This window comes from Crinia signifera, chromosome 4, assembly GCF_055691185.1.
Source record: "Crinia signifera chromosome 4, ASM5569118v1, whole genome shotgun sequence".
Lineage (NCBI taxonomy): Eukaryota > Metazoa > Chordata > Amphibia > Anura > Myobatrachidae > Crinia > Crinia signifera.
The window spans coordinates 267,917,374-267,930,283 of NC_139220.1; the positions used below are offsets into that span (position 1 = coordinate 267,917,374).

The window sequence follows — 12,910 nt, forward strand, 5'->3', positions numbered from 1 at the left end:
TTGTGCATTTGAGGGTTGCAGTAAATTAAATTATAGAAGCATGACAGTGTATTTCACATGAGCACACATCCTTCCTGCAAAAGCTCTACGTGCTTCTCCCTCCCTTTCCCTTTGACTAGTTTACCCTCTAACAGTTCATCCCTTCTCTTAAGGTGCCCATACACTATGCGATTTTGGTCCGATTGCGGCAGATCAGGCCAAGAAATCGGGTGAAATCGACTTGACTCAAATAGAATGTGTCTGAAATCCGATCCGATACGCAGTCCCGTGCGCATCAGATTGGACCTGGAGATCATACATTGCTCCCTGTGTCAGATCCCACCCCGCAGCGGCAGTGAGCAGGGATCGCTTGCGATACATCGTATGCAGATAGGCCGCGTGTGATCCTGCCCCCGGGAGGGTCCTGGGCGGCTCCAGAGGAATTGGATGCAATATCTCCCGTAGGAGAAATCACATGGGGGTCTAGCCTATTAGGTGCGGATGATTCACACTAGCGAATCATCACGGCACCGGGCGTACTTTACGGCGGACTGAAATCACTTAAAAGTGCTCGCACCTCCATAGGGGTGCGAGATCGGCTTAATTCGGGTGCCGTTTTCAAAAGGCACCCGAACTGCAACTCGCACTCTTCGGTACTATTAGGATCGATCCTATAGTGTATGGGGGCCTTTAGTATGTAAGCTCTCTACCCCTTGTACTACCTTGTCTGTCTGATGCTGCACTCTCACCTTATCATGGGAACTGGCTTACAGTGAGTTACCACTGCCCGCATCCTACCCTACCTGTTGGTGTTATTCCTATTTGCTGTTCCTATATGTCAACTTAAATCTAGTGTACTTATGTTATGTTAGGTTTCGCAGCACTGTGGACACTATCCGTGCCTATTAAAAAAAATCTTGTAACTATAGGTTATAGGCCAATCTTTCTAAACTGCTAGGAGTATGCAGCTCTTTCACTATGCCTTGCTAACCCTGTCAGCCAGCATAAAAAGAATCTGCCCTGTTCTGCGGTTGCCATGGTTGGCAGGACATGGTAAAAAGAACAACAAGGACTTAGCAGGTGAGAAAAATTATCATTCTCAAAGTCTCTGGACCAACTCCAACCGGCAGCTTGAATGGAAAAGATGTGTAACCAATAGAGAGAAAGATGACATTAACATGTCTATCATTCCACTTCTCAACCACGCACCAACTGACGTTGTGCACCGGGGTGGGGGAAGCTGCCATTCACACTTGCATGACTTGACACCCTTAACTATGGAATGCTTGTCAAATGCAATTACTATCAGCCCACCAATATTACAAAGCTGTCAGTTTGCTGATGGCAGTCACAGAAGAGGATCGAAAATAAAGTTTTTTATGTGAATCTAAGCTGCTCAACATGTAACAGGGAGTCTTGTGGCGCAGTGGTTTAGATTTCCTTTCAGCTGTTCACATAAAGTTTATTGTTTCCTGCTATGTACAAATAAACCACACACACACACACACACACACACACACACACACAGTGCAATTTATTTGGAGTTTTAATGCCCTCTTAACACAACTTTCATCAGAATGAACAGAAAGATACGGACTTTAAACCAATAATGTATTTAAACCAGCATCTTAACGATGGTTGTCACGAAGAATATTTGCGGCCAACATCTATTAGAAAGCCAAGAAAGTTTGCAAAATAGTTTGTGGAACATAGATTGTTGCAATATACATGTGAATTAATGATACTCTCCTTTTCATGGGTACAGGCTAAACCTGGCCATGCACTGGTAATTCTCCCTACTCTCACCGATATCAGTAGGATAAGGCATGTTTGGAAATGTAGTCGGAATATCGCTCCTATTGGCAACGCCTGTCAACCAGCCAGCAGGATCACCAGATGTCCTGAGCTGGCGCATGCTGGCAGACAGGATCTCCATCTGATGGGGACATGCGAGCATCTCACACGCACGTGCGTCCTCATCAGCGGGGAGCGGCTTCCTTGCCCGTCTCCGCTTCAGGGAGATGGGCAGGGCGAGTGGGGGCTGCAAAGGACTTCAGGGGAGACGAGGGAGTAGCGGCGAGCCGGCAGCGAGCACCAAAATAGAAAGGAGCGTGTGAGCATCTCGTGCACGTGCCCTCTTCTGTCGGATGGTGCACAGCGGCGATTGGCGACACTAATGCCAAGAGCAGCTCCATTGAGAGCTGTTCCATCTGTATTTTGTAGTTACTGGTCATTTTAGACTTACAGTAATGAAACATGAGCCCAAGTCCCACCCTTAGACACATGCAGCATGTGCCTAATGGAAAATTCGCCACTGCCTATTGGTCTGTGCAAGGGCTTATCTCAACATTGCACAAGAAAAGCAAAGGCACTGCAAAGCCTCTTCCATTTTGGACAACTGCATGTGTGGCCTATATAGACAATAATCCTATATTTCCCAATCAGCCAATAGTCTAATCTATCACTTATGCTGGAAAGATTGGGGGAAGGTGAGGAAATTCTAAGGTGGAGGGTAAGAAGTAAGGGATTTAGCACAGGGCACTATGGGGATTAAAACAAAAGGCTGCAGAAGAGTTTGTATCACTGGGATTAGCCAATGGGCCTCACATAGCACATATTTAGTGGAAGAGCGAATACTCAGGGCAGTATTTAATCCCGGGTGTCGACTGACGGGCCAGCCTAACAGTCGTGACCCGGTCCCGACCTCGGTCCGCTCAACTGCATCTCAACAGTCCCTGTCTGTCGAGTGCCAAAAAGAGGATGTGGCCATGAGAAACGGCCGTGGATCGTCAAGATCTGGCCGTGAGCTCCACAATCCACGGCCGTTCTCGATAAAACGAGCCTGACTGCTTTTAAAGTCAGCCATGTTTTGCTGTGATGCCTGTTCAATGCTGTCGGGAAAGACAACATTGAATAGATGGCCGCTGCTATTTCCCCCGTCGGAAATAGCGGCAGGGGATTGAATACCCCCCTCAGTCTCAACCATGAGAAATCAGTGTACCAGCGCTGGCTGTTATATTAAAAGGAAAAAGGGTTAGGGACGGTTTTCGTACACTGTTTTCTCTTGTTTCTTTATTGGAGGACTCACTAACCCCTTACCAGGCGCAGTTGTTTGCGCACCTCACAAGTTTCTTTCAGTCTCAATTTCAAGTAAAACATTCTCACTTCAAAAGTCTATTGCAGAACATTCTGTTTGACTTCTTGTCCAAATCGTGCATTTGGAAACTCCCTTTAGAGTTTGATCCGGAAAATCTCCCTAAATTTCTCTATTGTTCTCTTTATACATCATCAGCTACAGCTTCCAATGTTCATAGGCAATCTTTCTAAACGATATGCATGATAACAATATCTTTAATATTTTCCTACTTATCATTTATTGTGCACCCACAATATAGTTCACGACTCACGCTCCTGCAGGTGTTTATTGACCCCCCCGTCTTTGGCTCCTGAACAATATAGTTAACAATATTGTTTAGTGCATAAGCATTTTATTAACGAGACCGAGAAATAAGTACCCAGCTTACATAATGGCCATCATGATTAAGGGAAATAGCATGCAGTTGACTATAAGTAACATATATATATACACACATATATATATATATATATATATATATATATATATATATATATATATATATATGCCCTCCTAAGGGGCTCTGGTGGACCCTGGTAACAGGGAAACAGTAGAAATCAGGCGGCCTTCGAAGACTTTTTGAGGCAAAGCAAAACGTGCATTTCAAACAGCAAACAGTTCAACGTTTCGGGGAGAGTTTCCCCTTCATCAGAAACTCTCCCCCGAAACGTTGAAGTGTTTGTTGTTTGTAATACATGTTTTGCTTTGCCTAAAAAAGTATTTGAGTGCCGCCTGATTTCTAATGCATGTTACCAGGGTCCACCACAGCCCCTTGGAGGACACCCCAATGGGCTTGCCTAAGGGGACAGCACCCCCAATGTAGCATACTGTGTAGAGGCGGCAGAGTGTAGAGGTTTACTTATTACTTATCAATGTTTTAGGGATGTAATGCCCTTCTTCAGGATTCAACAACAGTGAAAAATTTTAGCAAAAACTTATAGAGCTGTCACCATTTGAAATTCGCTGGGTATCTGGCCCATACACAACACTCCCATGGACGGAAGTGGACGTGTGTACTGAGGAAGGGGAAACCCAAACCCGTTGTTTGAATAAAGCACAGAGTTTTGCAGTATATTGATAGCCTTGGAGTGCTACCTGACTTCCTTCTATTATATTGGGGTGTGCAATCCCCTAGAAGGGCACCCAAGCATGACATTACAGGCGCAGTCTGGGAAGGAATCTTGTACAAGATTTCGTTATATTTATTAGGCCAGTACAGTATAAATTTGTAGTCTTCAACATAAGCAACCATAAGCAGATTCTTACACAACTGCCTGCGGTCGCTGTCTCACAAGAACAGACTTGAGACTACCAAAGATAGCGAGAATCTCTTATTTTAATGCTTTCTTTGACCTGCTCAGAGCAGGGAGCAACCAACATAATGAGACTGATCCGTGGAGAATGAAAGGGATAGCCTTTAATGAAAAGAAAATGCAAGTATAAACATTTCCGTCTACAAGTCTGTACTAGTCGACTTTCAGATGCCATTTATAAAGGCGTATTTGAAATGATGGAATTCTTTGTAATGGACGGGTTTTAATACAGCAGTGCCATTTGTTTAGTATGGCTACCTTTTACAGTGTTTTGTACATCAGATGACGGCCTATTAAAAAAGCGGTTACTGAGGCCATCGCTCAAGTAAACTAGCCAACGAAAAAGACGGCATATGAAGTGGTTTTATGAAAAGAAAAATAGAATCTTTGTTGCTTCTCTCTGGATAATTACAAATATTTGACTGAGTAAATTGGCCCTAAATACAGTATGTTCAGACCCTTTAACTACCCTTCTTGCTTTGGCGTTTCTTCATGCAGATGCTCATTATTTTAGAACAGTTTATATGAATTTGCCCATTGAATTTAATTTCATATAGAAGCAAATAGATTTTCAATCCGAATGTTTGAGTGGAACCTGCAATATATTGCAACAAATTGGTACTTATGACTTATATTTCAGTAGGGTGGATGCGGGGCCGGTGTTATGGTGTTCGTCGTCCCCTTGCAAACTAAAAATTGCGCCCTCCCATAATTTACAAAAGGGAGTGTGTGCTAAGGCATGTGCTGATTAAAAAGAGTGTGGTCTCCCAATAAAGGGGCCTGGCCACACAACAGTACCCCTATTTCAAATGACACCACACAGTAGCAAAATCTTATTCACATCACATCACACCACATCACACCACACCACACATAGGGGGTTATTCTGGTTCACTCCTTCTGGAATATTCCTTCTTAGATGGACCAAATCGTGTGCACTGCTGGGGGGCAGATGTAAAATGTGCAGAGAGAATTAGATTTGGGCGAGTTATTTTGTTTCTGTGCAGGGAAAATACTGACTGCTTTATTTTTACACTGCAATATTTAGTGTTCATTCTAGAACCCACTATCTTTGAAAACCCATGCAGTTCCCGTTCCCTGACTGGGGTGTCGCTATCTGCTGTAGTGCTTCTAGCAGTGTGGTCTGTATATCAGCACTGATATGCAAACCAGACCTGTGCTAGGAACACCACAACAGACAGCGACACCCCAGGCAGGGAACAGGAACTACTTGGGTTTTCAAAGATAGCGGGTGCTAGAATGAACACTAATATAGATCCCACTTTGAAGAAAAAACACACCCAAATCTAATTATCTCTGCACATTTTACATCTGCCCACCTGCAGTGCACAAAGTTTTGTCCATCTGAAGAAATTTGCCAGGAGTGAACCAGAATAACCCCCATAGTGCCTCTGATTTTTATTACACCACATAGTAATGTCCCTTTTTCATATTATGCTACACAGTTGTAGTGCTGCTTACACATAATGACCACAGTAGAAGCTCAGCTAATACACATAGTGCCCACAGTAGTAGAGCACTTATACATATACTGTAATGCCCAGAATAGTAGCACCTCTTATAAACATAATGGCCATAGTTGTTGCAGGTAGTAAGCATCTGTTGTAGGCAATGGGGGATGGCTTAATCAGGATGCAATATTTTTGTTGTTAATTGCGTTCAATTGAAAGTTAGTCCCTTTGCAACCTAAATACTAAAACTGGGTATTATGTGTGATATCCAGTGGATTGGACTGAAATATCTCTCACACCTGTGCATATCGTATAAAAGACTCAACATCATCTGAGCAACCCTATGGACGTTCCGAATGACTATCAGAAATATGACGCCAAATCTCACAAATAAATGTGCGTAGAGCATAAAATAACATAGGAGACTGACACTTTATTTGCTGCTCCAGGTACATTTATTTGTGAGATTTAAAGTACATGACTCACTGCGCTTGAGATCCATTCCATGTGCAATTATTTCCAATTGTATGTACCACTGTATTGATACATTTTTCCCATTATATGACTCACTGAGCTTGAGATTCACCTCATGTGAAATTTTGTCCATTGACTGTACCATTGTTCAATCTGTACCCCTGAAGAAGTCCATGTAAAAGGACGAAATGCGTAGGGTTTGGGGGCCAAATCTACAGACCATGACCTGAAGCATCTTTGATCTCACACTGGAAGCATGCAAAGCAGGTTATCATCAACTCTTATCAAGTTGCGTTATCAATGACACCTTTGTTTTAAATTATGTAAAACAAAGTTTTAGTACCGTTTGATCCAATTTCTATCGCTGATTGTGTGATTTTTATTAAGGTGTGGCCTTTGGTCATATTTTGGGTGTTCTCTGGGTGATAGGGTATAATATTAGATTCCCTACTCAGGTATCCAAGATAATGGTTGCACAAGGTTATATTTACACTATAGCAACTAAGTATTATGGTAGGCTAATATATATATATGAGGGGTGTATGAGGCCTGCACTCAGGTTGTGTCTAGGAACTGGGTCTTGTCAGAAATTAGTAATAATATGCTGGGAAAAAGCAGTGGATCCCACTGTATGCTTTGTAATAAATCAACAGTGCATGTATGGGGATAACAATAGATTTATTGAAAAATCCCACTGAACAGTCTAAGTATAAAAGTGCTCTAAACACCATATACTGAGGACTTGCCCCCACTCACTACAACACAGCCCATCAGTCTCCTCCCGGCCGGGAGTCGAGCGCACAGTACTCGCTGCACACTGAGACTTAGGTGCCGAGTTCTCGCGGGACCCGCACCCAGAAGTTTCGCATGCAGCAGAGTCTGTGGAAGCCGGCAGGTTGAGCGGACACGGCGCCAACCCAGCCAGCGGCGGGATAGGACCAGCGGGAAGGACGGAAGCAGCACCATCAGCGCAATCAGGTTAGTGTGCACTGCGGGAGGGTACAGGACACCAGCCCCCCGCACCACCGGCCTGTATCTGAAACTGTGACTATACCCCCAGCTATCGCTACCCCACCACCCCTATTGTGCTGCCTGTTAGCACAAGTTCCACATAAGTCATACTGTATTTCTCATTGTGCTTTGACCTATATCAACGCACAATTTGCACCTGCAGTATTGAATTACATATGTGTACAGTATATGGTGTTTAGAGCACTTTTATACTTAGACTGTTCAGTGGGATTTTTCAATAAATCTATTGTTATCCCCATACATGCACTGTTGATTTATTACAAAGCATACAGTGGGATCCACTGCTTTTTCCCAGCATATTATTACTCATTTCTGACAAGACCCAGTTCCTACACACACACACCCTGAGCACAGGCCTCATACGCCCCTCATCCCTTATCTTTAAGAGGGCAGCCCCCCCTCTCATTGAGGACCAGCGGCTCGCTTGTGTGAAGTTATTCACTAGTCGGATCAGCGCCAACCACCTATACCTGTGAATATCAGACTGTGAATATCAGTTGAAACGGCTGTTGGGCCGTGTCTGTATACCATCTCATGCCTTAAATAAATCTACATTGGACTTCTACAAGTGTGTGCCGGTTCTTCCCAAAACCTTCTGCAAGGAGGGTGAGTGCTTATATATATATATATATAGAGAGAGATATATGAAATGGGCACTCACCAAGGTCTTAAATTCAACAAAAAGATTTATTCACGAAATGAAGATACATCCGACGTGACGTGACGTTTCGATCAAAGGATCGTCATCAGGAAAATGTCAACATAGGTAACAGATATCATTCCCAACCAACAGGCAACCTGGTATCCATCCATGGATGGATACCAGGTTGCCTGTTGGTTGGGAATGATATCTGTTACCTATGTTGACATTTTCCTGATGACGATCCTTTGATCGAAACGTCACGTCACGTCGGATGTATCTTCATTTCGTGAATAAATCTTTTTGTTGAATTTAAGACCTTGGTGAGTGCCCATTTCATATATCTCTATATCCTTGTGATGTTCATTCATCTGTTGGAGCACCCCCTATGACAACAATCTACCTTGAGTGCGGACTCTTATATATATATATATATATATATATATATATATATATATATATATATATATATATATTTGGGCGCACACAGCTGCCTGCACTGAAATAACGGTTATGTTGTTTCGTCATTTTGACGGGCTAGTAACTATTATATTTTTTTCACCTGTTTTCTATAGTTTACATTCTCTTTCTCTTTTATTTAGCTTACATTCGAAGTTATGTTCTTGGTTGTAAGGTCATTGACCCATGTTGAGATAATCAAAACGTCACTGCTTCTATACTTGTGACAAAGTTATACCCTTGGGGATTGTTATTTTGTTACTTCCTGTCCTTGTGTAAACTGCTTGTACCCTTTTCATAGTTAAAATAACGTTATATTTTCTTGACTCCTGGTCTCCTGTATGGCATTGAAAATTTTGTCAATTTCCCTGTTCTTTTATAAAGTTATTGTATAATGTTTTTTAAAAAAAAAAGCAAATATAAATATAGGAACTTTTATTTTCCTTTACTAGATTTACTAATCTTTCAAAGAAAATCTTTAGCTACAGTGGAAAGCTATGAGTCTCTGTGTACTTGCATGATATTAAAGGACCGCAATACCCTAAGTTAATATTATTTTTTCAAGTTTTTCAAGTTGAAGTTATTTAGCCAATCCTGTGTTCCTTACAATTATTCTGTCGCATCAGCAAGGATCTACTTGATACAATTTCTGGTCCTACAGTATCTATGGCTGGTCAGACTGATCAGGATAGAATGTCCACCCTCAGTGGTCAGCTTAAAGCTGGCAGAGGAGTTTACTGGTGATCACAATGATTGTTGACTGTACTTTCTAATTAAGGGGAAAAAAACAGAGGAGAGCTACAGTACATTTGGTTGACCAGCAAAAGAAAATCACAAATGTATGGTCACAGGTACTGCATCCTTGTCAGTGGGTGTGCTATGCCCATAGACATGATAATGAAAAAGTTTTTGGAACAAAAAAAAAAAATAAGTTGTAGCCAGTTTTATAAATTAGCATTTCAAAATAACATCAATGGTTAGCAACTCAATTTGTACAAATTAGCAATAAACCTTAGCAACCAGAAAATGTGTGTAATTTTCTAAATTGGACAAGAAAGAAAGTCTAAAGGGGCCTACACATGGGGAGATTTACTAAGCGTCCTGAGCAATGCTCGTTCGCTCAGAAAGATTGGTCGGCACATAACGCCGCACAGCAATGTGTCAGCGCTGTGTGCTGAGCAATCTGTCAGTGCCAGTGTTCTCTAGTGAGAACACTGGCCTTGACCAGCGATTAAGAGATTATTATCCAGCATGCTATGGCCCCTACACATGGAGCAACGTAGGGGAATTCTATAAGCGATCTACTGATATCACTTCGAAAATGCCCTGATATTGCCCCATTTGTAGGCACCATTATTGTTTGTTAGAATTTCATAAAAATCATTTAAGGTTAACCCTCAATTATCATCCACAGTAGACAGGCCTGGATCTACCATTAGGCAGCTGCCTAAAGTGCTGGGACCTATCGCAAAAATAAGAATGTTTATAAGGAATACATTTTTGTTGTACGAGTGGGGGCTGTAGAATTTTTAACACTCCGCCTCCACACATTTACTATAGGGGCTGTAAAGTGGTCATTGGTGGCAGTTAGGGATGCCAATCTCAGGGGTTTTATTCAATCCCGGGATTCGGGAATTGAAAAATGCCTAATCCTGGGATACCCGGGATTGAGTTTGTCAATATAATGACGAACTGTAGTCGCCCTCCGGTCACCCCCGAACCCAGTCTCACTCACCCGGCCATTGGTGCGGGAGCCGGGCAGTGGTGTTCAGAGGCTGGCAGCTTTGATTGGGGGCCGTCTGGGGGTGGTCTGGAGGCGGGCAGATGTGCGGGAGCCGGGGCAGCGGTGGTCTGGAGGCGGCCGGCGGTGCAGAAGCCGGGCAGCAGTGATGGCTCAGGTACCGGGCGGTGGGTGGGCATGGAGCTGCAGACAGGCTGCGCAGCGTGACCTCTGACATCAGGTCACGCTGCACGCAGCCGCAGAGCAGCGCGCCGGGGTTTGGGAGCAGACGGGCAGCGTCTGAGCTGGTCTCAGCGCTGCCCGATATTAGATTTGTGCAGGCCAATCCCGGAATCCTGGGATTGGAAGCTCCAATCCCTGGATTCAATTCCCAGCCTTTTTAGGGCCAAATCCCGGGATCCCGCCGATTCCTATACCGGGATTGGCCACCCTAGTGGCAGTGTTGAGAGGGGGCTAGACAAATATTTTTTAAATTGTAAAAATATACAGCAAGTTCATTGAAGCACCGCAAAACTGGAAATGATCAGTGATGAAACCAGAGTGTTCGAAGTGCACAATTTCTAAAGTCGTATGTTCATGTGAAACTTTCCAGAGAAGTTAAATTGATATGCGTAAAGCACAGCAGCTGATTAGTGACGTCACATAACCAGCAACCGCTGAACCGGAAGAAACAAATATTATTTAAAAACTTTCAATTAAAAATATTATATTAACAATTTTCATTTACAAGCCTCCACAGGGTACAAACAGTTCTAATACAATATCTGAGAAAATATGTTTTAATAATTACTAGCCAATCGATACGAAGCGGACACACTAAGCGATATTACAAACTATAACATTCAGACCGGCCAAAATGAGTGATCTTGTATAAAATATCGGTTAGAGTGTATCTGGCTTAACAGTCATAACATTTCCTTTCATGTTGTGCCCTAGTCCAATTTTACCATCCTATATAATAAAACCCAACGGAGCAATTCAAGTGTTGCACCATTTTGCACCCACAACTGCCGGTGCTGATATTACTGTTATATTGTTCCGTCATTTTGACTCGTAACTAGTGTTAAATAATTATCCATAAAACCAAGTGGTTTTCCATGGGCCAAGTGGTTCTTATCTGCCGTCAAATTCTATGTTTAACCATACAATTGCATAAACAGAACGGAGTCCTTTTTGCTTTTGGTTCCCGCCATTGGGATTGAGAAACAGGATTAATAAACAGGAGTATAACAAGAAAAAAAAATTAAAACTTGTGTAAAACATTACATACAGATTTAGCATGCTCATTGTCGCCTCGACCTAACCACACGTGCTTGTTTGGTGCGCCAAAATCACACCCATTGTACAGAATCGCCACGATAAGACATCGCTGATCAATGCTTTTCTATGATCCTCGAGAGCAAATTCGTTGCACGTGCATGGTCACAGGATCGTGCCAATCACAACGGAAATTGCACATGGCGATTGGCGAGGAAACAATGAGCGTCAGTACATCTGTAGATACCAAAAATAACACAACAACAATGTATTGAAGATTTCCAACACAAACAACAATTAGTCAAAAGTACAGTAGATTTTTTAAAAGTTGATGTTAAGTAAATCTGTGATTAATCATTAGTCGCATCAGTGCAAGTCTGCAATAAGAATACAGCACAGAATCTGGGCTCAGCTCTTTGGAAATAACTGGACCAGACCTTCCAGTTGCAATAGTGTGTATGAACAGTACAGTATTGTATATGGACACACAATGTATATTTGTTGACCCCTTGGCTGACATGACTGGAGAGATGTGCTCCTGTGTGCATCAGAATCTCTATACAGGCTGTAGAATGAGCCATGACTGCTTTGTGTCAGTGAGAAGGCCACACCCCCACATCATCCATTACTACAATAATAATAAGCCATAGTAAAGGGCACACACATTGCAGGGTGCTTAGATTTGCACGTTCATTCATACTGCACTGTGCTGCAGTTCCATGGCTACACTGACGTATATACTAATAATATAGTAATAATACTAACACCATTTGTCACTGAGCTGCTGCCTGCCATTTCCAGCACTGAGCTGATGATCATGCACTCACACTCAGGGACCTACCGAGAAGAGGGTGGAGTAGAAGGACAGGGAGAATTTGAGGCAGTAGTAGGTGCGCAGGGTGGCTCTCCATTTGGGATCCCGGGCCATTTCTGTGGTCACATAGACACTAACAGCGCGTGTGCTCCCCGGCGCATTGTCTCTCTCACATGCACACACAAAGCAGCTGCAGCACTTCCGCATGGGGAAAGGGAGAAATCCCACAGGGAGGGGACACTGAGCCCTACACCGCCCCTCACACCACCTGCAGCCGCCCCAGTCCGCCGCACATGCCGGCCGCCCGGCCAGCGAGGTGACCCGGTGCCGTGTGACAAGGGGGCTGCTGTCTGGTGCAGTAGCGTCCAATACACGGGGAGGTGACTGACCCCTAGCACAGCCTCCATTGCCCACACTGACACTCACACTGACTGTATCACTCGCTGCAGATGTCAGGGAGGAGAATCTGAATGTTACAATGTATGACCACATTCCATCCCTAGCTGTGTTGTAGAAGATTAAAATGCCTTATTCACAGGAATAACAGGATTTATTTTATCTGTTACTTTTTTTATGCACTAGTAAATACATTT

General features: G+C 43.2%; 1 protein-coding gene across 1 annotated transcript in view; it reads right to left on the reverse strand.

Annotated features, from left to right (window-relative positions):
• The window catches only part of LOC146075358 (tetraspanin-15-like), a 160,140-nt gene extending 147,442 nt beyond the window's left edge, over positions 1–12,698 (reverse strand). Inside the window, exon 1 of the mRNA XM_083184512.1 lies at positions 12,345–12,698. Within this exon, the coding sequence (XP_083040638.1) occupies positions 12,345–12,524 (180 nt within the window). The 5' untranslated portion in view covers positions 12,525–12,698. The remainder of the gene's footprint in view (positions 1–12,344) is intronic.
• Positions 12,699–12,910: the final 212 nt, after the last annotated feature.